This window comes from Narcine bancroftii, chromosome 2, assembly GCF_036971445.1.
Source record: "Narcine bancroftii isolate sNarBan1 chromosome 2, sNarBan1.hap1, whole genome shotgun sequence".
Taxonomy (NCBI): Eukaryota; Metazoa; Chordata; class Chondrichthyes; order Torpediniformes; family Narcinidae; genus Narcine; species Narcine bancroftii.
Genome location: NC_091470.1, coordinates 31,827,237 through 31,852,342, shown reverse-complemented (window position 1 = coordinate 31,852,342; position 25,106 = coordinate 31,827,237). Strand labels below are relative to the sequence as shown.

The following is a 25,106-nucleotide window of genomic DNA, read 5'->3' as shown; positions in this document are numbered from 1 at the left end:
TTGGAGGATATGATGTTATTGGAGTAACAGAGACATGGCTGCAGGAGGGACAGGATTAGGAAATTAATGTTCCAGGGTATACGTCCCATCGAAAAGACAGAAAATTAGGTAGAGGAGGTGGGGTGGCTCTGTTGGTGAAGAATGAAATTCAGGTGATGGAAAGGAAAGAAAGACATTGAATCAGGTGGAGTAGAGTCTGTTTGGAGAGTTGAGAAATTGCAAAGGCAAAAGAACCATAATGGGGGTCATATATAGACCTCCGAACAGTGGCTCAGATGTGGGAATCAGTATAAATAAGGAATTAAAAATGGCAATTCAGAGTGGTAGTGATACAGTAGTTATGGGTGACTTCAACTTGCAAGTGGACTGGGAAAATCAAGTAGGTGGGAAAGCACGAGTGAGTTAATTGAATGCCTCTGAGATTCATTCTTGGAGCAGCTTGTGACAGAACCTACCAGGGGGAAGTCGATTCTGGACTTGATACTGTGCAACAACGTGGAGTTAATAAGGGACCCTGAGGTAGGGGTGCCATCAGGTAATAGTGACCATAATATGATTACTTTTAATCTGCAAATGGAAAGGGAGAAGAGAAGGAAGTCAGAAACATTCATGCTACAGCTAAATAAGGGTGATTATACAGCTATGAGGGAGGAGCTAGTCAAAATAAAACGGAAGAACATTCAAGCTGGGAGGACAACTTGGCAAAAATGGCAGATATTTCTAGTTATTTTTCACAGGATTCAGAATAGATTCATTCCAAAGAGGAGGAAAGGCTCTTTGAAGAGCAAATGGCAGCTGTGGTTGACAAAGGAAATCAAGTGCAGTATCAGGTCCAAAAGAAATAAGTATAAGATGGCAAAGCAGAAAGCAGAGTGGGAGGTTAGAGGATTGGGAAGTCTTTAAAAAAACAAGAGACAAACTAAGAAAGTCATTTGGGAGGGGAAAATAAAGTATGAGGGTAAATTGGCAAGTAATATAAAATGGGATAGCAAAAGCTTCTTTAGTTATGTTAAAAGGAAGAAATTGGTTAGGGCCAAAATTGGGCCCTTAAAAATGGAGAAAGGTGAAATTATTAATGGGAACATGGAGATGGCTGAGGAATTTAACAATTACTTTGCATCTGTTTTCACCAAGGAGAATATAGGTTATAATCAGATAAGGGGTAGGGAGTATTTAGGATTATCAAAGGGCTTGACAGGGTGAAAACAGAATACATGTTCCTAATGATGGGTGAGATTAGTATCTCGGGACTTGGTGAAATTACCTAAGGAAACAGAGAATTTGATGGATATTCAGATCCAGGTGTTGTGAGCAAATTGTTACAACTGAGGCCTGATAAGTCCCCTGGGCCTGATGGGCTGCATCTCAGGGTGCTTAGAGAGATTACTCTGGAAATTGTGGAAGCACTAGTGGACATTTTCCAAAGTTCTTTAGATTCTGGGGAAGTGCCTGCAGACTGGAGAGTGGCCGATGTTAAGAAGGGAGGGAGAGAGGATACGGGAAATTATAGACTGGTCAGCCTGACGTCGGTGGTGGGGAAGATATTGGAATCCATTATTAAAGGAGAAATAGCAGAGCAATTAAGAAGGAATAATAGTATCGGTGCTCGTCAGTATGGGTTCCTTAAAGGAAAATCTTCCTTGACTAATCTCACGGAATTTTTTGAGGGCGTAACAAGGAGAGTGGACTCGGCAGAGCCAGTGGATGTGATGTACTTGGACTTCCAAAAAGCCTTCGATAAAAGTCCCACATGGAAGGCTAGTTAGCAAAATCAAGGAGCATGGTATCGGGGGTAGGGTGCTGTCATGGATAGATAGTTGGTTGAGAAATAGGAAACAAAGGGTTGGGATAAACGGGTCATTTTCTGGTTGGCAGGATGTGACGAGTGGGGTCTTGCAGGGGTTGGTATTGAGTGCTCAGTTGTTTATCATTTATGTAAATTATTTGGATGAGGGGATTAATAACTACATATGCAAATTCGCAGATGACACTAAACTGGGTGGTAGTGTAAAGAGTGAGGAGGATGTCAGGAAATTGCAAGGGGACTTGGACAGTTTAGGGGAGTGGGAGGAAAGATGGCAGGTGGAGTTTAATATGAGTAAATGCGAGGTTGTCCATTTGGGAGGCAGAAACAAGAGAGCAGAATTTATTTAAATGGAGTTAGGCTGGGGAGTGGGATAATGCAGAGGGATCTGGGCGTACTCATTCACCATTCATTTAAAACTAGTATGCAGGTTCAGGATGTGGTGAAGAAGGCGAACGGTATGTTGGCTTTCATAAAGAGGCGATTGGAGTATAGGAGTAGAGATGCCCTCAGGTGAAGTATTACATCCAGTTCTGGTCCCCATATTTAAGAAAGGGCATACTTGCTAGAGGGAGTGCAGCACAGGTTTACGAGGTTAGTTCCAGGGATGGCAGGATTGTCATACGTGGATAGGTTAGGAAGACTGGGATTATATGCGATGGAGTTTAGAAGGATGAGGGGATACATGATTGGAGTATTTAGGATTATCAAAGGGCTTGACAGGGTGAAATCAGAATACATGTTCCTAATGATGGGTGAGACTAGGACTAGAGGGCATAGTTTAAGAATACAGGGAAGGCCACTTAACACAGAAATGAGGAGAATTTTTTTACCCAGAGAGTTGTGGGTCTGTGGAATGCATTGCCAGAGGGTAGTGGGGGTGGATTCGTTGGATAGATTTAAGAGAGAGTTGGATAAGGCTCTTGTGGGCAGGGGAGTTAAGGGTTATGGGGATAAGGAAGGGATTGGTTATTGAAAGGGAAAGATCAGCCAAGATCCGATAAATGGCAGTCCTGGCTCGAAGGGCCAATTGACCTACTCCAGCACCTATTATCTATAATTCAGCTGGCAGCTCGTTTCACACTCCCACTACTGAGTGAAGAAGCGCCCTTTATATTTTCTCCCTTCACCCATGACCCCTATTTGTTTTAACTCATTCAACCTCAGTGGAAAAAGCCTACTTGCATTTACTCTATCTATACACCTCTTAATTTTACATACCTCTATCAAATCTCCTCTCATTCTTCATGGCTGTCTGAATTATTTCCTGTTACAAGCAAGCAGCCATTCATCATCTTGGCTGCAGCTTATTGTGTATTGTACAACAGAAGACAGGCACCAAGGCCAAAAAGGTGATTAGTCAATTAATGGATGGCTTTGGTGCTGTTTGATAAATGAAGTTGCTGGGCATTTTGAACTGTTTGGTTCTTGTTGTCGTGGCATTCAACAACAGAAGGATGTATTATAATCTCTCCTAAGAGGTGAGTAACACTGGGAGGTCAGCATGTAACAATTGTTCCCAATTGTCATGAAGATGGAAAGAAATAATTTCTTGCCTAGTGTGTTGGTTTTGCTGAGCAACCTCTTGCAGTACTATTCAGTCAACAGCTGCAGCACTACGAATAAACTCGCTCCTTGGAATAGGGGTCTATATATGCGAGTTGAAGTGGTATCCAGAGTATCCAAGCCATTGCCATTGTCATTGCCATTGCCATTCAGGTAGCAGACATTGAAGCTTGAACATGTGCATGAGAAATCCTTTGAAGTATTGATAACAAAGTACAGCACAGGAACAACCCCTTCGTCCAACCAAATGTGCGCTGAGCTTGCTATCAACTAATCCCATCTGCAGGCATGTAATTTGTATCCCTGTTCATGTATCCAAATACCTCTTCCGTGTTGCTGTTGTATCTGCTCATACCATCTCCCAAGGCACCCACCACACTGTAAAAAAAAACTTATTTTGCAAAACTCCTTTTGAAGTTTCCCTCTCTTACCTTACCAGAGATGTAGATTTGACTTTCCTCCCTGGGAAGAAGACTGACTATCCATTTTATTTATACCTCACATCATTTTATAGACTTCTATCAGGTTTCACCTCAGACTCCAGAGGAAACGATCCGGATTTCTCCAACTTCTTATAGCTAATAAACTCAATTCCTGACAAAGTCCCAGTGAACCTCTTCTATACTCTCTCCACAGTCTCTACATCATTCCTATACTATTTATAACCATTTTTATGGTGTTTATGCAAGTTATATCTTCATCATCTTTCAAGATATAGAAGTTGACAATGAAGTGGCAACCAAAATGCACGTATGGCACAGGGATCCAACTGAACACACTGATGCCATTTTATTCTTGTAAAGGTACTCACTGCATGGCTGCGGTTAGAGTTACTCCCGCACTTCCAAGAGCCCAGAGTGAAAATGATGGGACATGAATAAAGGGAATAACTCTTAATTTGCCAAAGCCATCTATTAGTATCATGTGGCAGATGAAATATCACAGGCCAACTGCTTCAGAATTAACATGCTACTTGTTTTTAAGACAATGAAGAGAAATATTCTACCTATGGTAATGAACAAATTTTGTGCACAAAGAGTAATAAAGCCTTTCTGTCACCACACAGGTTGGACGCCCATAGAATGGCAGAAAGTTATTCCCTGAAATGTTGAAACATTTATCTCAGAATGCCAATGCTACCTTCTGAAATGGGAGATTAAATTTCCTCTCCCTGGGCAAGTGAGCAGGTTGCAACAGATATAGATCACCCGTTGCTTAAACAATCAGGAGGCTGATAATCAGGGCCACCATGACCACTGGCTTTACAAAGAGAGTAATTCAAGCCAAGGTTTGGGTTGGCTCTCTGCCTACTGCCGATGGGCAAGATTTCAGAGATCAATTAGATAGATGTGAAGAAAGGAGTAGTAGTAGTATTGCTGGAACTCTTGGTGAGAAGACTTTCTTTGCCAGAACCTGCCACCCCTTCACCTTTTGCTCATCCTTCACAAGGTGATGCTGCCTTTGTGGCCTCTCCCCTTGATAATAGTGGAGCTCCAGCTTGCCAGTACTAAAGATCCAGGCTTCTTCCAAAATGACTGCAACCTCCAAATAAAAGATTATTGAGATGCAGACATATTCGTACCGAAAAATTCAGAACGGGACTGTATGTAATACAATGAAAGTGAAAGTGAGATACCATGGTCTCTATGATAATGGTGAGGTTTCCCTTCCCATCTGTAAGGGCCACATAACTGCCACCCTTTTCCAAGTGCCCATCAGTCTTCAGGTAGTGCCATCCTGGCTGAGTGAACTGTGTGGTATGTGCTGGAAGAGATTAACTTGAGTTTAGAAAGCATTTAATACATGCAGTGATTGGTATAGAAACATAATCCAACTCAGTAAAGTTGCAAATCTGCATAATTGCTGCTATTTTATGACGTGTGAAAAGCACACATTATCTTTTTGTTATTATGGATATACAAATAGAAAACAACATTAATTAATTTCATATAACAATAAATGGAATTGTTTAACTGCTCTTTTCACTTTAACACTGTCACCTGCACTCGTGGTTTAATTTTTGCAGTCATTTGATGTACAGGATGTCTTGTCTGAACAGCACACAAAAACTTTTTCCACTGTATCTCATCAATTTAATTCAATGCCCCTCAATAGAAATGAAATTACTTTAACCCTTATTGACCCACAATCAAATAATTACCTTTGAATCATAGTATAAAGCATTCTAAATGAATTTATTTAGTTAATTCTCAAGTTCTGGATTTCATTGATTGCACTTCTACCATTCAGGAAGTCTTCTGATTGGATTCTTGACCTGAAAATATTAAGTTTTCCTTTCTTTAAACTATGCAGGAACTTTTGTCTACTTTCAACAAATTGTAATGTGATTTGCTTGGGAGTGAGCAGAGAAAGTATGTCAGGAGAAATGACACAGCCCAGGCTCATTTCTGCCCTAATCCACCTCAGTCAACAGTTGCTTCAATAGCTATAAAAAGTAATGGAAGATTATCGCACAAGGAAGAAAAAAAAAAGTAGAAGGGTAAAATTGATGAGATTGGATGGAGGGTAAGAACCATGTGCAAACATTGAGTGAAATAACCGATTACTCTCCTGTACAAATTACGTAAAATGACATTGTTAATTCATAAGATTAATTTTGGCCAGCTGCATGCCCTCCAATTCAAATATATGGAATATGCAAGTCTTAAAGCATGCTCATAATAATGTACAATAAAAATATGATTATGTGCTGTGAGGGGGGTCTGGGAGTTCGATACATGTTACATAATGTCATCTCTCTTCAACTTCAATGACTTAAATTGTAGAATTTAAGACCAGTTAAATGTGGATAAATTATTTTTAACATTTGTCCATCTTTATAGAATACACCAAGCTTCACCAGGCAAAAACCCCATTTGACGTTGAGTTAAGAGCAAGCAACAGGCAAATAAATGTTTTTTTCCAACAATCTAAAACAATAGCAAGATTGATTTCATTTAATAACTGAAAACTTGAAACCTAGTTCAACATATTGAGCAGAAAATGTATTGGGGTTTAAAGTGAAATGTGACAATTCATCCAGTTAGCTGTAATATGTGACATGCAGACTTATTAGATCCTATGAAGTTTGAACTTTGCATTAATCTTCACCTGTAATCCAAATCGGTGACTGTACTTCATAGTGCCCACTCCATGGCTCTTCCGCTGTCATCAGCCCATCCCGACCAAATGGTAACTCTTGATAGTAACTTGCCAGCAGATTCCATGCGATTGTGCTAGCACAGAAAGAACAACATGAAGGAATCCAACTTATTTTCACAATAAACATTTTATCCATGACAGGTCTAACATTCTCATTTTATTCTATTATGTAAGCATCTTCAGAATTTACATAATAATTAAATTTGAAAATAGTTACCTATAACAAATCACTCAACCCATTCATTCTTATAACACAAATCTCAAGTGCCATTCTCCTTTGCCTTATTCCCTGTAGCCCTTCCTCTTCTCTCTCAATTGACCTTGAACTCCCTCACCATTTGTCTGCTACTGATGTGCATTAAAGGGTATTTTGCTGTTGCCACTTACTGCTGTCTTTGGAATGTGGGAAGAAATTGGGGTCCCTGAAGGATACTATGTAGTCACAGGGACAATGAGCAAACGCCCCAGACAAGCAGTTCTTAGGATCAAACCTGGGACCCTGCAACAGAGGCAATGGCGTTAATTCTATGCTACTAGGGTGCAACAGTTTGCTTTAGAATATTGCGCAGTGGTGTGCACTAGTTTTCCATTTGCTAAATTAGGCTTGGACAAATCAGCTTAGATTAGCGAATCCTGGCTCACCAGGGATATGGAGGCTCTGGTCCAGAAAAATAAGGCGCATATTAAGTATTAAGCAGCTGGGATCAAGCAAATCCCTTGAGGACTACAAAGGATGCAGGAGTACACAAAGAAATGAGGGCAAAAAGGGGACATGACATATCATTTGCAAATTGGGTAAAGGAGAAATTGAAGAGATTCAAAATGAAAAGAAAAAGGGTACCTAAGGAAAGAGGAACAACAGGAGATGGAAAAGGTCTCAAACAAATATTTCTTGTCTGCATTTATTATAGAGGAGACCAAGGAAGCAGGAATTCAGGGAAGTGAACTTGTGATGTACAGAAATCTATCAATACTGTTTGACAAAAAGGGAGGTATTAGCAATCTAGAGCGGTGGTTCTCAACCTTTTTCTTTCCATTCACATGCCACTTTTAAGTATTCGCTATGCCATAGGTGCTCTGTGATTAGTAAGGGATTGCTTAAGGTGGTTTGTGGGTGGAAAGAAAAAGTTTGAAAACCACTGTTTTAATTGTACCTCATTGACTCGTTATGTGCATGATTTCATAACTCCAATGACAATTTTTCTCAAGCAAAATATTTCAGTAATAATTGGGTCTAGAGCAGTGATTCTCAACCTTCCCTTCCCACTCACCTACCACATCAAGCAATCCCTTACTAATCATAGAACACTGATAAAGTGATATGTGAGTGGAAAGGAAAAGGTTGATAACCACTGGTCTAGAGGTACGTAAAGGTGATAAATCCCCAAGGCTTGATCAATTATATTTGAGGATGATACAAGAAGGGGGAAAAAAAATAACTGGGGTCCTGGCAAAGATTTTTGCATTGTCCATGACTTAATCCCCAATGGAGGATGGGTAAAGTTCATTTTAAGAAGCGCTGTAAGGACAAGCCAAGAAACAAGCCAGCCTAACATCAGTAGTGGGAAATTTCCTGGAGGAGATTCGGAGAGACAGGATTAACATTTGACAACTGATTAGCGATAGTCAGCATGGTTTTGTGCAAATTATATTTCACAAATCTGATTTTTTTGGTTAGGAGAATCGACAAAGAGGATTGATGAGGGCATTGTCTGCATAGATTTTAGCAAGGTTTTTTGACAAGGCGCCACAGAAATGACTGGTCTGGAAGACCATAAGATGTAGGAGCAGAATTAAGCCATTCAACCCATGGAGTCTCCTCCCCATACAAATCATGGCTGACACATTTTTCCCCTCAACGCTATCAGTGAGGTCATGTAGGATACAAAGTGAGTGAGCAGTTTACTACATTAATTAGGTGGAAGGAGACAGAGGGCAACAGTGGAAGGCTTTTTTTTTTCCAGATTTTAGGCCGTGACCAGTACTGGGTACTTTGTTGTATGCCACACATACATGCAATTGTTTTTTTTAAAATGATCTTGATGGCAATGTAGATGGCATGATTAGTAAACTGGCAGATGACAATGAATGGCGATAAAGTAGACAATGAAGGTTGTCCAAGGGTTAATAAAATATTGATCAACTGAGAATGTGAGCAAAGGAATGGCAAATTGAATTCAACTCAGCTAACTGCAAAGTGATGCATTTTGGGAAGATAAATCAAGATTGGACTTGCTCAGTGATTTGGGGAGTATTGCAGAAAAAGTCTCCAAAAGGTACATTTTTCCCTGGAAGCGACAACATAGATAATATGAAGGCACGTAGAATGCTTGCCTTCATTTGGTGGAGCTCGAGTTGTTATGACATGTTACAGCAATTCAATATCAGAATGTACCTGGAATACTGTGTGCATCTCGTCACCTTAGTACACACTTGTCAAACTCTGGCCCGCGGGCCATATAATTATATTTGGCACGCAAGATCATTTCAAAAATGTATTAGAGGTGGCCCGCTGGCCGCCGCACCAGTATAGCGCATGCAGAGTAATACAACAAATTCCAGAATGCATTGGCGTCAGCCTGCTAATCGCCCCCACCTCCTCTGTTTACGTTGCAGGGTCTCTGGTTTTGGGGGGCCTGGCCGGTGTCAGGGGAAGCCAAGGCCGCTTCCCAGCGCCCGGAACCGGAGGCCTCGGGCCTGACCTCGCCAGGACCGTTGCCCACTCCCCTTCCCTGCTGCAGGCCGATCCGCGACTCATGGTGACAGGGCCGCTGATCGGCCGAGATGCCGCCCTGCAGCGAGAGCCGATGCCCCCGCACTGTTGTTGTCTAACCCGATCGCCCGCAAACCCCGCCCTCCCGCACACAGGCCTGAGTAAGTATTATGAACTTTAATCTCAGGATAAAACGATCTTCCAATAGTTTCATGTCACAGTGATAAATATATCCTTGGTTAAAAATGGTCCTGCACCTGGATACAAGCTCATTAGGCATAAAACTTGAAAAGTGTGTAAATCAAACGATATCTGTACCAATGGAAAAAGGGCATGGCAAATAACCCTGCTAGAGTTCATGCCCACAATCAGTCACCCATTTGATTGTTTCAGGAATCATGTTATTCTCCCACATTCTCAATAGCCCTCAGATTTTACTATTCGACAGCACACTAGCAACATTTGACAAATCCTCTATAGAGAAATATTATTTATTGAATATTTTATTTCTCATTTGTTAATGCTTCTGGAAAGAGTTTATCCAAAACTATTATTAAACATTTATTTTAATAAGAAAAAGTTTAACATTACATATGTTGAAAGAAGAGAAAACATGCAGATGTTGTTGAAAATTTTCAATAAATATTTAGTTTGGCCCTCGACTTAGTCCAAGATTTTAATTTTGGCCCTCCATGAATTTGAGTTTGACATCCCTGCCTTAGTAGAAAGAATATGATTAAAGAAGATTACAGAAAAGATTCACAAGAATGTTGCAAATACTATAACTCGTTATGAGGGATTGGATAGATTGCAACTGTTTTCCCTGGTACAAACTAGGTTATGGAATGACATTAGACAGGTTTATAAAATCATCAGGAGCATAGATAAGGTGGGAAGACATTGTGTTTTGCCCAGGGTAGGGAGGTCTAAACCTCAATGGCATAAGTTTAAGGTGAGAGGGGAAAGATATGAAGGAGATCAGAGGGGTAACTTTTTCACCTATAAGGTGCTGGGTATAAGGAATGAGCTGCCAGAGAAGTGGTAGAGACATTTGGACAGGCTCATGGACAGGCATGGGTTCAGTAGGATATGGCCAAATACAGGCAAATAGGATTAGCAAAGGAAGGCACCTTGGCTAGTATAGATGAATAAATTTACTGTTAGAAATATATAAACAATTGCTGGTTTAGCCACCATTGCCTGCAACATTTGTGAAATATGTTAGCAAGGGGTTAATGATTTATGTGAAACATAACTGTTTCGCATTTTGTTTTTCTGTGCTTGTGTGATAATGACTAAAACCACCAAGGATATAGCAGGATAAACAAAGGAAAAGAAAATAACACCCACAGAATGGCACCTATTGCTTAAGATAAGAACATCCTGTTGTCAACTCAGCACAAACGACCTTGTCCAGAGATACCACAAGGACATATTGCTGCGATAACAGGAATTGCCAGCTGTGCGAAACTAATTAAAATTGCCTGTAGACACTGGCTTGAATAAGTATAAAAAGGGGATCTAAACTCTGTATGCTTTGAATGGGGTTCAGAACAGAGAAAAATTTGCATTGTAAATTCTTTCCTTAAAACCCTCACTCCTGCTAATGAAATGCAATAAAGAAGTAATTGTATGCTCTATGGTTCTGCTGTTTGTTTTATTACAGTGCAGGCCAACATTAACACATCCAGCCTTCCATCACCACTGCATACTAGATATAGCAAACAATCTCAGCTTTGGAATCTCTGCCACTTATGAGAACAAGAAGTGATGTATTGAAAATTAATTGCCTCCAACTCTTGACATCCATTTCTTGGACTCTACACTTAATGCGTTTGTGGAAACACACCATCATAAAACCTGCTAAAGTTTGCAAGGGAAATGAATGATGACTTCTTAAGGACAATCAGAGCTGGATAACACTGGACAATGAAGATGTTGCTTTCTAAACACTTTTGGGTGTTGTTCATAAAAAAAATCACCAATTTTCCTAGCACATACTGTTTTTTAGATATAACCTTTTGTGATTTTCTGTCATATTTTATGCCTACTAGAACATAGCCCACAAAGCAAGCTGTTTTGTTCAATCCAAGCATCCCTGGGCATGCACTCAGTGCAGGTTCTATGCAAGTGTTGCCTTAGGCCTGGGCAGGCTTAGTCAGGATAGATGCAGACAGGCTATAAAAGCAGTTTACATATATAGATGCTGTGCATTACACTGATATAGTTTGATGCACATGCTCTTCAGGCAATAGCATAGCGAGTATTCTTAATAGCATTTATTGTCTTCAGGAAAATTCAATACAGCAGAAAAGTTTCCCCAACTTCCTGCATGATACATCAAATCTGAAATTATCTTTTGCGTTCAGCTTGAAGTTGTCTATCATAATCCCCATTTTTTTTTTTACAGGAAGCAAACCTTTTGGGGGAAAAAAAAGGTGTCCCGTGTAATTAATGCAGTCTTTTCATCACTGCCTACATCCAGAAAGCCTATTTGATTCTGAATGTCACACAGGAGTATATAATAGTTTTCAGTTTATTTTATCTATGGTACTTACGAAGTCATATTGCCATTGACATAATTCTGGTTAAGTATCCGAGCCCAACATTCTCCTCCTACATTATTATTAACAGTGCTGTAGTCTTCAGATGACCATAGCTTCTTCCCAGTCTTCTTAGCATTGCTGCTTGATATGGTTCCAGGATAATGGGCTCTAAGGTACAAATTGGAACATTTGTTATGAATCAGGAGTTCATTGCAGAACACCACAAACTAATTAATAATAAGCAGAAGTCAATTAAGCATATTTGGACATTGAACTACAAAGGCTAAAAAAGTTTTTAAATGCACCTTATGGACGAGAGGATTGGAAGTGTTTGGGTGAGACCACGAGACTGAGCTGTAATTTTAATGGAGACAAGGATATCAGTATTGGTGAAGCATAAGAACAGCAGATGGTGTTGTCAAGCGAACATAGAAACTTAATCTACTGTGTTCTGTGCACACAGTGTGGTCTCCTTATGTCAGTGAGAACAAACGAGGATTGGTTGGCGGGAGTTCCAAGCCTGAACTCCTGGTTGCAAGCCATTTTAATTCCCCTCACCATTCCCAGACATGTCTGTCCACAGCCTCATACATTGCCAGGGCAAGGCTAAATATAAACTTGAGGAACAAAACATCTTATTCCTCCTGTTCAGCCTTAAACCCAATGGTACGAATGCTGAATTTTCCAATTTTAGGTAAACCACCCATCCAGTTCACTGTTTCCATCTCTCTTTCACCTACTCCAGTTCTCATTTTTCTCTCCAACCTTTCCTCCCCACAATCCCTGGGGCCTCCTCCCCTATCTGCTTCTCTGCCCCTCCCACTTTCTTCTGGCTAATGTCCTATTACTTCTTGGCTCGTTCCTATCCTCTCTCTGCATTCCTGATACTTCCTCTACAGAGTGTCCCACCCCAAAATGCTGACCGATCATTTCTCCCCACTGAGGCTGCCTGACCTGGGGAGTCCCTCCAGCTTCTCTTTGTTCCATCAAAATTGATGAGGGTTACATCTAATAAATTTTGCACAAATTTCACTCTGAACTGGAGGACAAAGCTAGATGGTCACAAACTTAAAAATATAGCAACAAGAAAATATAACATTTGCCTCACATAGGAAGAGTGAAGAACAATGTGTGCAGCAAATGAAACAAAGAAATGATCAGAGAAGTAGAGAAAGATTGTGAACAAAAGAGACAGTATTACTGCAGATACTGGACAGGGCAGCAAGGCTGGCATAGTGGATAGCACAATGCCTTTATAGCACCAGCAATTGGGACTGGACCAGGGTTCGAATCTTGCACTGACTAAGGAGTTTGTATGTTCTCCAGGGGCTCCAGTTTCCTCCCACCATTCAAAAAAAAACTTACCAGAGGTGTAGGCTAATGGGGTGTAAATTAGATGGCATGGCATGGACCAAACTGGCCTGTAACCATGCTTTATGTCTAAATAAAAATAAATAAATATCTGGGCTAATGACCCAGAAAGACAAATTCAAGAATGAAGAGACCAGCTGAAAAACTCAAATTCAGTTAATTAAATACAAAAATGAAAGAAGGGTCCATAAGCAGAATTGGGTACTATTAAACTATTGGACTGCAAATATTTGAAAAGAACATTCAAGGGCATCTTCCCTTTCAGCTGTGTAATGTAGATAAATATTGGGAGAATACAGCATATTTAAGTAAAGGCTTTGTTTTCACCTCACATTAAAAAAAAAATTATGTCATCAGTAGGAAAGAAATACGCAAGTTACCAAAACCTGACTGCTTCACAGGGAAGGAGTCCCATAAACTTTGAGCAGTCCTAAGGGTCCATAGTCAAAAACATATGGTTGAGAATGGCTGGGTCAGGTTAAAATCACCAACAATATGAAGTGATTCAGTAGAAAAGCAATGAAAATATCTCTGCATGAAACTTGGTGTGAAATCTGAAGTACAGTGGTAATAGAGACTTAGATTAATGCTCAAATCACACCATAAATTTGGCATAAATCTGGAATTAGAACCATAGAGAAGTACAGCACAGAAACAGCCCCTTTTCATCTGTGCCGATCCATTTTTCTGCCTAGACTCAATGATGTGCATCCAGTCCATAGCCTTCCATATCTCTCCCCTGTCCAAATTCTTAAATGTTAAAATTGAGCCGGCATTCACCACTTTAGCTGGAAGTTCATTCCATACTCTCACCACTGTGTGAAGAAGTTCCCCCTAAATTGTTCCCTTTTCACCCTTAACCCATGTTCTCACTTACCCTCAGTAGAAAAAGCATTTCCTCTGTCTATGCCCCTCATCATTTTAAATACCTCTATAAAATCTCCTCTCATTTTTCTATGTTCCAGGGAATTAAGTGCCATTTAATCTTTTAGTCTACTCTGTTTAACTTTTCCTGAAATCTGGGCAACATTCTAGTAAATCATCTCTGCATTCTTTCTATCTTACTGATATATTTCCTGTAGTTAGGTGACCAAAATTGCACACAATACTCCAAATTTGGCCTCACCAACTTCTTATACAACTCGACCATAACGTCCAACTCCTCCACCCAATACTTTGATTTATGAAGGCCAGTATGCCAGAAGCTCTCTTTAGATCCCTACTTTCATGTAGTTATGCATATGTATTTCCAGATCCTTCTGTTCTACTGCTCCACTCAGTGCCTAAAATTTACCGAACATGTGCTTTCTTGATTTATCGTCCTAAAACGCGACATCTCATACTGGTCTGCATTAAATTCCATCTGTCATTTTTCAGCCCCATTTTTCCATCTAGTCCGGATCCCTCTGCAAGCTTTGAAAATTTTCCTCGCTGTCCACAACGCCTCCAATCCTAGTGAAGCTCTTAATTCAAATATTATGGTCAACAATGGTGGTCACAAAATTATCTAACTATGGAGTTTGGCCCACACAATGATCTGTTTGATTGCTTAACTATTCCAAAGCCAATTCCCAAACCAAATGACATACAAATACTGGGTAGGGCAACACATCCTAGGTTTAGTCATGTGCTCAAACTACATGAAAATATTTTTAAAAGTACAATAGTTTGAGGTGGGAGGTCGTGAGTGAATGTGAAGAATTCATTTGACCCTTTTGGCCAACAATTATGGAGCTCAATTACACCCAATTGACCTACAACCATGGTACACCTTTGGAATGGTGGGAGGAATCTGCAGCACCCAGAGACCCATGAAGGCACAGGGAGAATGCACAAAATCCTTATAGACAGTGCCGGATTTGAACCCTGTACCTGGTCACTGCACTAACTGCTACATTAACTGAGCCACCCCAATAATGAGATATTATCACTGTACCAACTTAAGTAGTAGCAAGTCTCAATAATAGGGAAAAACATCACCTTCCTCTACCCTTTTCTCTATTCAGACTATCTATTTTGTTCAGATCACTTACAAAAAAAAACTCTCGATGATAAATGGTGCATTATGTTTTCAAGTGAAAGAGAAAGGGCTGAGGGCTACAGTGGGGGCATGGTACGTAATCAACACATTTAGAACTAGTAATGATGAGGAAGTTAACATGAATATACCCTGATAGTGAGGGGTTGTGCAGGATGGAGCAAATAGCATTGCTGCCACACAAGTGCCAGTGACAAGTCCCTTTGTGGAGCTTTTGGATGCCAAGGAAAGAACTATTTAAAAGGGAAAGAAACAATAGTAGAGAATAAAAGATGAGAATTAAAGCTTAGGTAGGACACAAATAATTCTCAGAAGGCGTAAAATAAAATTAAAAATAAATGAAAATGCAAATTGATGGCTTCCAGCTTGCAGTAACACTCAAAACTGGATTGTTAATAAAACCAGAAAATTACATTATGGATGTGCAGTTACACACCTAATCGTGAAATGTACACTCTGAAATGCATCAGTAGCAGAGACAATGTGTGGGAAAACTGGAGTTTTCCAGATAAAGGTCCAATAAAGTCTAGATGAAATCAGTGCAGAACCAATGACAAGTGCTGAGAATGTTGAGTGAGGTCATGGGTTGTTTGATCGGCAGAACTGAGGTAACAAATAATAATAATAGAGAAATCTAATAAGAAAGCATCATCTCTCCATGTCAATCTGATAATTAAGCAATTTTTTTCAGTAAATGAAAAGTCTATTAACTTTAAAAACAAGTTATATGATTTAAATTTAAATAATTCTGCTGTTACTATTTATAGCAAACATTATTTTTTTCAACTCTTTAAACAATTTGCTTTTAAAGTGTACAGGATTACAGCATTTCCTTCAGGGAAAGTTTCATCTGCCCATTCTCTACAAGACAGTGTTAGGTCACTGAAATTGAATTCAAAATGATCCTATTTTCCAAATCATTTTCCTTTTCAAGCTGTTCACGGACTTGCATAACTCGGCATGGTGGCTGAGTTAGAAACTAGTCACTGGCACCAAAGAACACGGCTGACATTTCAGGATGACGATTTTCCTATCAGAAATTGAACAAGATCAAGATAATTTTAAAGGTGCAGAGAAGGGAGGCAGAGAGAGTGAAAGGTAAGGCCTGTGATCGTGGAAGGGAAGGGAGAATACATGACAAAATGGATGATGGCCCAAAGCAAAAAGGATCAACAAGCGAAGAAATAAAACATGGCATTGGAGTGCCAAGTACGAGAATAACAGAATCAAACTATCGTTTCATCTCTCTTGCTCTTCCCCCCCCCCCCCACCACCCCCCCCCCCCCCAATTATCTTGCATTTACAATCTGTCTCTTGATTCAAAGTAATACACCCACTACAGAGTCACATCGGCATAGGTCTGACCACAATGGAAAGGGTTGCAAGAGTACATTTCTGACGTTGTCATGCAATGCAGCAATCACAATCAACTGTGGGTGAATTCCCACGTGATTACTACTAGTACTCGTGTGTAAAATGGTTAGGCCAACACCATTACAGTGGCACAAACACAGGTTTAGAGTCTGGCACTGTTTATGAGGAGTTATTATGTTCTCCTGGTGACCTGTGGAGATTTTCTCCAGTCTTCTCCAACCCTCCAAAACATATGGGATTGGTAGGTTAATTAGCCAACACGGGCTTCGTGGGCTTCTACCATGCTGTATTGTTGAAATTTTAAAAAGTCAAAAAACGGTACATTTCTTTTAAAAGTTTAGATTTTAAAAAAAGGCCATGATCTGCAATATTAACATATATAGATGATCATGGTGAAAAAAAAATGATAGAAATGACACTGCTATAAAATTTTCCTGAAAACTGCACTAAGTATGTTAATATTACATATATATTTTTTTTAAATACAATCTGAGAATGAAGGGCACAAGTTCCTACCCTATAATGTCGACCACATCACTGAGCTCAGAGTGAAGCACAGACCAAGATATTGGTTCCCAAAGATTATCGCTGGCTATGATTTTCACCTGCTCTAGACCCATTTTGTCCATGGTATATCTCAGCAGCTTGGCAGAAAAAGACAGAAAATCATAGGAAATATTAGTATTTTAAATGTTCATACCATTGAGATTGAAACAGAAAAACACTTTGAGACAGATTCTGGGGTGCGGCACAAGAGATTGTAGCAAAAATAGAAGCTGTTGGAGGACAGACAGCATATGGGGGGAGGTAGGGAGGAATTGTTGACTTTTTAGGGCTGAGAAAGATGCCCAAGCATGATAGGTGGACCGAGGAGTGGTGAAGGATGGCAGATAGGTTAGCGCAATGCTGCTCCTCTGCCAGCAACCCTGGTTCGAATATGGCACTGCGTGTAAAAAGTTTGTACATTCTCCCCAAGTCTGCACTGGTTTCCTCCCACCCTCCAAAAACGCATGGGGGCTGTAGCTTAATTGGGTAGCACTGGCTCGGGGGCTGAAAGGGCTTTATGTCTAAGTTGAAATATAAATCTGCGGGAGGAACTCAACAGGTTATGTAGCATCAGTGGTAGAAAAGAGAATAGTCGATGTTTTGAGATTTCAGGCTAAAAATTTGGAGAAGGCAAGGGAACGATAGGTGAAAGCAGGCAGAGGACATAAAAAAAAGACAGATAAAGCCAGTTTGGGGAGGGTGGGGGCAACATAGCTGCCGGAATTTGAAGGGTATCAGTGTGTCGACACTGCACTTTCTAAAGATGTGAAATAAATACAACTAAAGGTTGCTTTGAGGTACAAAATTCTTGTTCAGCACATGTCGCTCCCTGTGTAACATCCTGCAATGACAACTTGATTTCCTGCTTCCAATTACAATCAAAATTGCTTGCTGATACATTAAATGGGAGATTGAAAACAGGTCAAACTACACTTGTTTTTTTATTCAGGAGTGTACATACAGAATGCAGCTCTGTAAAACAAATCATTTCTGGCAAATTGAAGTTTTAAGAGCGGATACAGTCTTCCAATATCCAAACTGAACTGGTGTTCATATATTACAATTGTCAATTTTGCAATTTCAACAGGAAGATGAAAAGAATAGCTGTCAAAAAAATTTGCTGAAAAATAATTAAAAACTTTTCAATTACTAGAGTTGCAAAATTCCAAACAAACTTGGACTGAATGATGAAAAGGGTGTAAATGGAATGTTGAATCAAAATATAAAGTTGTGAAGTATAAACATTTGACTTGGGAACAAGAAAGAGGCCCTTGACCCCACTCTGCATTTAATAAGATCAGAGTTAATCTGACTGCAACATCGATTCCCTATTCCTGTTTACCTTGGTAACTTTCACCCCATTATTAATCAAGAATCTGACTGAAAAATATTTCAAGTCATTACCAAGGAAGACTCAACTCTCACAGAAATATTTTGGCCAATGTCTTAAATGGCTGGCACTTATTTTGAAATAGGTAGGCCCTTTCATGCAAAGAAAAAGCCCAACTGTAAAGGCAGGTTAATTGGGAAACTTAGCTTCTTGAATGCCCTTTAGCCAGCTCCAAAGCGCCAATTGCAATCCCTCTTGGGAAAGGATAATCTGTGGGGCGCTGCGCTCCACCGCCTCACATGAATGTAGGGCTACTGCAAGTGGGTGGTTTTGGTTGGGCTGATGACACAGTCAACTCGCAATCCATCTCCCCACTCTCTCCCACCCACTCACCCCTCCCTCCATGACCCCCAAAGGCAGGGGTGGTCAGCGGTGGCCAGCAGGTAGCAAGGTCCATCAGGTCGGGGGTGGGGTGGGTCGGTCAGTGTGACAGCTCCGCCAGCCGCTCTGGCACCTTACCGGGCTGCTTCAGCCTTTAGGGCCAGTCTCGGTGGTTCAAAATGCGGTCGGGAAGTTGCTGTCTTCCCTACCCATAATCCCCCTCGCAGCTGGAACTCTTTTGGGAAACAGAGCGGTTCCAGCTGCATGGGGGATTATGGGTGGGGAAGATGGCCATTGTTCTGCCGCGTATTTATGATGGGTGGCGCTACGGCACCTGTTGCCCCAACTCCATGGGCTCTGGACGACGCTACGAGGTGCTGCTGGACATTAATATGACTCAGAAGCAGCCTTTTAGGGCCTCTCCATGAAAGTTAAGTTTTATGTTTTCCCTCCGCGCTTGTAGCTGGCCTCCAGGTAGAGGCCCGGCATGAAAGGGCCTAGTGACTCCTAAGTTTCAGATTACCCCCTGCTGGGGAAACATTTTTGCCACGTCAACCATTAAAATGCCTCAGGATCATGTTTCAATCAGAATGAGGAACAATCGGAAGTAAAATTTGCTTTAAGTTGCAGAGAATGGGAAGGAGTGGAGAGATTTGTGACCAAGAGACACTGAATGAAAGAAATGGTGATGGTGAAGCCAGATAATGAATGGTGCAGATTTTTTCTCTGCAGCAGGTTCATTTGGAAGAGATGGGAAAGAGGATGATAACAACAGGAGTGACAAAATATACACAAAGCTAGTACTGAGATTCTAAATGCTGCACATACTGGAAACATGAAATAAAAGAGAATGAGGGAAATGCGGTCAAACCCCTGGTATCCGGCAGCTATGGGGATTAGTAAATGCTGGATAAGTGAATTTTCCGGTTGCTTGAGATTGCATGTTGCATTGGCGAGCTGTGCCAATTTTAAACATGTATTTTTTACCTATTTATTTTCTGCATTCCCCCCCCCCCCTGGTTGCTTGAATACTGGATAACAGGGGTTTTACTGTTTTCAGCCATTCAGACATTTTTTGGAGTGAGAAAAACATCAGCTCTTTCATCAGAACTAGGTGTTTAATGTAGACTGTTAATTTCAACAATATTGGATAATCACACTTCCAAAGTCCTGAGAGTCACAACATGCCATGTTAGTTTGTGATAACACTCTTCCTGCTTAGCAATTGGGCTTTGTTGGAACATTTTCAGTATAATTCTTATCTAAATCACCCTCTGGCCTTTCTGCTTTTTGTCTCTAAAAATGTTGCCATGGATACTGAAACTTCAAAACTGTGCAGAATTCAAAAAACTCAGCTTTTCCAGTTTGTGATGACAATGGTTAGTTCTAAAGAAAGGACAATGAGTAACTGTCTTCTTTCTGGAGAGATGTTGACCATCTGGGCATTTTCAGCAACTGGATAGTTTTGAACCTAATATCTCTAGCACTGTTTTACTTTTCCCTCTCCAGTACATTGCATTGACAACTCCTCAAGGCACGTCAGCTATGATTAGAGTCTTCGTGACTCTCCCCCAAAGGCACTACCCCCACTTCTGGCATTCAGTTTGTCCACCCATTCTAGCACAGACATTTTCTTCAGCCTCTCCTCTTCAACTTTCCCGCTTTCTTTACAATTTTGATTTCTAAACATGCCTCACACTGATGACACGTCATTGATCTGAAATTTGCTCTGCAAATTCTACCTGTCTGACTAGGAATTTATTCCTATTCTATTAAATATTCTTACTCCTGACACACATTTATCTTTTAGGTGCACAGGGTAACATGTCATAGTTAGAAAAAAAAGCCAATTGTTTTTAAATCCAAAATTCAATGCTTAGATTTCCTATCACTTTACAAAAACACGAGACATGGAGGGAGTGAGGGTTGGATTGAGTAATTATTTTTAATTGTAGTCCTTAGCCTCAATATTTACCATCACACTAATTAGAATAGTGGACATTAATGTGACACAGAGCAGCCTTTTAGGGCCTCTCCATGAAAGTTTTATGTTTTCCCTCCGCGCTTGTAGCCAGCCTCCAGGTAGAGGCCCGGCATGAAAGGGTCTAGTGACTCCTAAGTTTCAGATTACCCCCTACTAGGGAAAGATTTTTGCCACGTCAACCATTAAAATGCCTCAGGATCATGTTTCAATCAGAATGAGGAAATTTTTAAAATTAAAAATATTATTAATATTACAACTCAGACTGGTGACAGCCCAGTGTGATAGTACAGATTCTATCACCAATGTGTATATGTACAGATGGTAATGTAGGATGACCGTGATTGGCTGAGAGTGTAGCCACACCTACTGGCAGGTCTTAAAGAGTTGCTCCTAGCCAGACCGGGCTGGTTGACCTACTTGAAATATGGTCCAGTCTTTTAGTTAATAAAAGCCTTGGTTTGGATCAACAAGTCTTTGGTTCTTTCGACGCACACTACACCCAGCAAAAGCAACATTCTGTGACTGGCAATATCCCATGGTTCTGTGGCTTTCGCAATAATAATCACCCCTCCACCCCCCTCCCACAAATCCCTGCAATCAACAAAAGCAGCCAACCTGAGCTCCAAGTTCTTTTTGAACACTGATTCTCCCACTATCCCTTTTTCCTTCTAATCACCACCTGGTTATGTCACTGACTCTATTTCATTCTTATGCTCTCTACTGGTGCAGCAAAGGACAGATTGCATCTCAATTGATTCAGTAATGAAATACAATAGAATTTTGAAGGGTTGTCCCAAATCAAAATGGCTGTTGTGCCATGTGCTGACAAATTAAAACATCACCACAGGCACCATCGAACATCCAAGCAATTGCTTACTGTTTCATAAAAGTCTTTATAATATTTATTCTAGTCAAAGCAAAGTTATTAATATTAAAATTTGTAGCTCCAACCTGAATAAAGAGCAAGGGATTAGTTAGTAAGATGACTAAACAAGACACAAACAATTTTAGACTTCCAGGAATCCCACATTGTTCTTATTCCATTTATTCTGGGATTCAATTCATATCTGCATTAACCCAGTGGTTCTCAACCTTTTTCTTTCCACTCACATACCACTTTAAATAATCTCTATGCCATTGATGCTATGGGATCGCTTAAGGTGGTATGTGAGTGGGAAGGGAAGGTTGAGAATCACTGCTCTAGACCCAATTGTGACAGAAATATTTTGCATGAGAAAAACTGTCATTGGCCAATTTCCTTTGGAGTAATGAAACTGTGCACATAACGAGTCAGTTAGATACGATTAAAACAGTTTACAAACTTTTTCCAGACTTCACTCCATCGAGGACATCTACATGAGGCGGTGTCTTAATAAAGCAGCCTCTATCCCCAAGGACTCCCACTACCCAGGCATGCCTTCTTCACTCTGCTACCATTGGGAAAAAACTACAGGAGCCTAAAGACGAGCACTCAACAGCACAAAGGCAGCTTCTTCACCGCTGCCATCAGATTCCCGAATAATCAATGAACCAAAGTCATTCCCTTACTTTTCGTGCACTATCTGAAAAAAAAAATTATGGTTGTAAAAGTGGTTTATGTGAACGTTTGTACTGTGATGCTGCCAGAAAACACTGAATTTTGTGACAATAAATTCTGACTTTCACAACTCAACAAAAACCGAGGAACACTCCTGATTTTGTCCCCTTTATGATTCAAACTATCATTTTTCATTTTCAGTCCTATTAGTTCTTTTAGTCTCTATTCTACCTCAATCAAAAGATTGTAGTGCAGAAATAATTTTTACAATAAAATTAAAAATCAAAAGAAAACTACAAATAAAATCAGAATGTTGTCAATGAAACAAAATGGCCACAATCCAAGACTGGTCTCATCAAGATCCTTCACCTTTCTGAAATTGTAGTCCACTGATAAGGGAAGAGGAGTACGAGCGCTGAAATTTCATTACATAATTTAGTCCCAAAAAACTTACCCTACAATTTCAACTGCATCACTTAGGTATGGATCAATCATTAAATCATTTGTGATCCCCCACTTTCCATCTGCAGCAATAATACCAACATTCTTTAAACCGATTTTATCCAGTGATTGGCGCAGTACCTTTTCAACAGATAAAGACAAAAATCACTGGACTACAAAAGAAAATAGCAATTAAAAAGTTACACATTTTTGAGGCAGACAGAATTTTAAACTTTAAGTCAAGGCACACCATCAAAGTTAGACCAAAAAAAAAACAAGGCAAGTGAGGAAGTAGGAATTAAGCAACATATGGGACCCAAAAAGATTGAAGATTGCAGGTTAGGTGATGGGAAGGAAGCAAGGAGTCTCACTGTTGTGAAATACAGCAAAACCCCTGGTATCCGACACCAATCAGGATTGGTAGATACCAAATAAGTGAATTTGCTGGTTGCTTGAGATTGCATGTTGGATGGATTGGCAAACGGACTGTTAGGGGTGCCAATTTTAAACTGGTGTATTCTTTGACTATTTATTTTCCATGTGTTTATTTTGCTGGCTGCTTGAATTCCAGATAACAGTGATTTTACTGTTCTGGGCAAAATTACAGACTTCAATGATGATTTTGTTCCGTGTTATGAAGGAAGACTGGCATAGTAACTTAGACATAATGAGGTAAACGGTTCAGTAGAGTGTCTATAATAAAAATTGACCGACAGAAAGACAGCTGTAATGGAGATAGCCTGGAAGATAGAATAAGAGTAGGGTCATCTAATTCACATTTTTATCTCATGAGAATTTGACATTCACAGCGCTGGGTATCATTCTGGCCACACTGAAGATCTGTACTACAGAAAAAAACCGCACCTTAACCATTATCCGCTTCAACTCTGCTGTCTCGCCTTTAAATGGAAAATGAGCCAGCACATCATGTCACCATGAAAGGATGAATCTAATCCAAATTCTTTTTTTTCTTTTATAAATCTTATGGATGTGGATCTCTCTAGCAAGGCTAGCGTTCATTGACCATTCTTAACTCACTCCAACTCCGTCACAATGATGTCTTTTTGAATGGTATTGTTCATAAGATGAATGTACTCAAACACTCACTACTTGCAGGATATTGACTCAATACCACTGGTGAATGAAGATTTGGCTTCCTGAACACTTTTGGGTGTATTTTATGGATTTTGGGCTGCTGATCATAAAAATCACCTTAAAAATTTCCTATAACTTTTTAGTTTAGATATAACCTATTTTTGTGATTTCCTGACATATTTTAAGTCTACTAGTATATTGGCCACAAAGCAAGCTATTTTTGGTCAGTCCAAGCAGTCCAAGTGCAGGTTCTATGCAAATGTTGTCTCAGGCCTGGGCAGGGTTAGTCAGGATTGATGCAGACAGGCTTTAGAAGCAGCTCACATTTACAGATACTGTGCATTACATTGATATAGATTGAACAAATGTTAATGCAGATGTTCTTCAGGCAATAGCATAGTGAGTGTACTTAACAATAGCATTTATGGTCTTCAGGAAGATTCAATACAGCAGAAATGTCTCATCAATGTCACCACAGCTGTGATACATTCCGTTACATGCTAAATTCAATAAAAGTTAATGTTTCTCTGACTTCTTACGTGATACAGCAAATTTATCTTTGTGTTCAGCTTGAAGTTGTCTATCATAATTCCCCTATTTTTTTTTAAGGAAGCAAACTTTCTTGTTATCCACTGTGACTATGTTGTCTTTTCGAACTATATCATTCGTACAATGAAGGCACTCCAGGGTTTTGACTCAATAATCTGCGTGCAGGGCTGGAGAGTTCATGCCTTGGAGAACCTGCTATACTGGCCCTTCTTTGAAGGGATCTGGGCTGTTAAAAGAGGCTGCCACAAATTCCAGGAGTTTGCATGTTACAAAGCTTGCACAGAAACGAGTTAAGGCATGCAACATTATTTTTTTCTGAAGCGCATGTTATACAAAAACTGGTGGTTGATTCCAAATCTAAAATTTTTTTTGGTATGTCACAAAGTTAGTCAATGCCATGATAATTGTAATGCAAGTGCAAGAAATCGCTTGTTATATATCCAAAAAAAATACTAATTTCTTAAATCACAGTTGTCCACTAATTATGGCTTTTTAAAAAATTCATAATTATCTATTGAGATCTTTCAGCCAAAATTTTAGTTAAGACAGAAAAAGGCATAACAAGCACAACTTTTCATCTGAAATATCTCGCAACTTATCTTATGAATTATATCAAATCAATGCATTGAACTAAGGAAAATATATAGAGAATTTAAAACAGAACGTATC

The 25,106-nt window shown here is 39.9% G+C and overlaps 1 protein-coding gene across 3 annotated transcripts in view; it reads right to left on the bottom strand.

Moving 5' to 3' along the window:
* The window catches only part of LOC138753314 (galactocerebrosidase-like), a 57,933-nt gene that overhangs the window by 18,960 nt on the left and 13,867 nt on the right, over window positions 1-25,106 (bottom strand). For 2 of the 3 annotated variants that reach the window (XM_069916174.1, XM_069916172.1), the window contains exons 7-10: window positions 22,807-22,934; window positions 11,804-11,959; window positions 6,482-6,606; window positions 5,007-5,134 (exon numbers count right to left, since the gene is read on the bottom strand). In XM_069916174.1, coding sequence (XP_069772275.1) covers window positions 5,007-5,134; window positions 6,482-6,606; window positions 11,804-11,959; window positions 22,807-22,934 — 537 coding nt within the window. Of the gene's footprint in view, window positions 1-5,006; window positions 5,135-6,481; window positions 6,607-11,803; window positions 11,960-17,090; window positions 17,219-22,806; window positions 22,935-25,106 lie in introns of all 3 variants that reach the window. The other variant, XM_069916173.1, reaches the window with a different exon arrangement.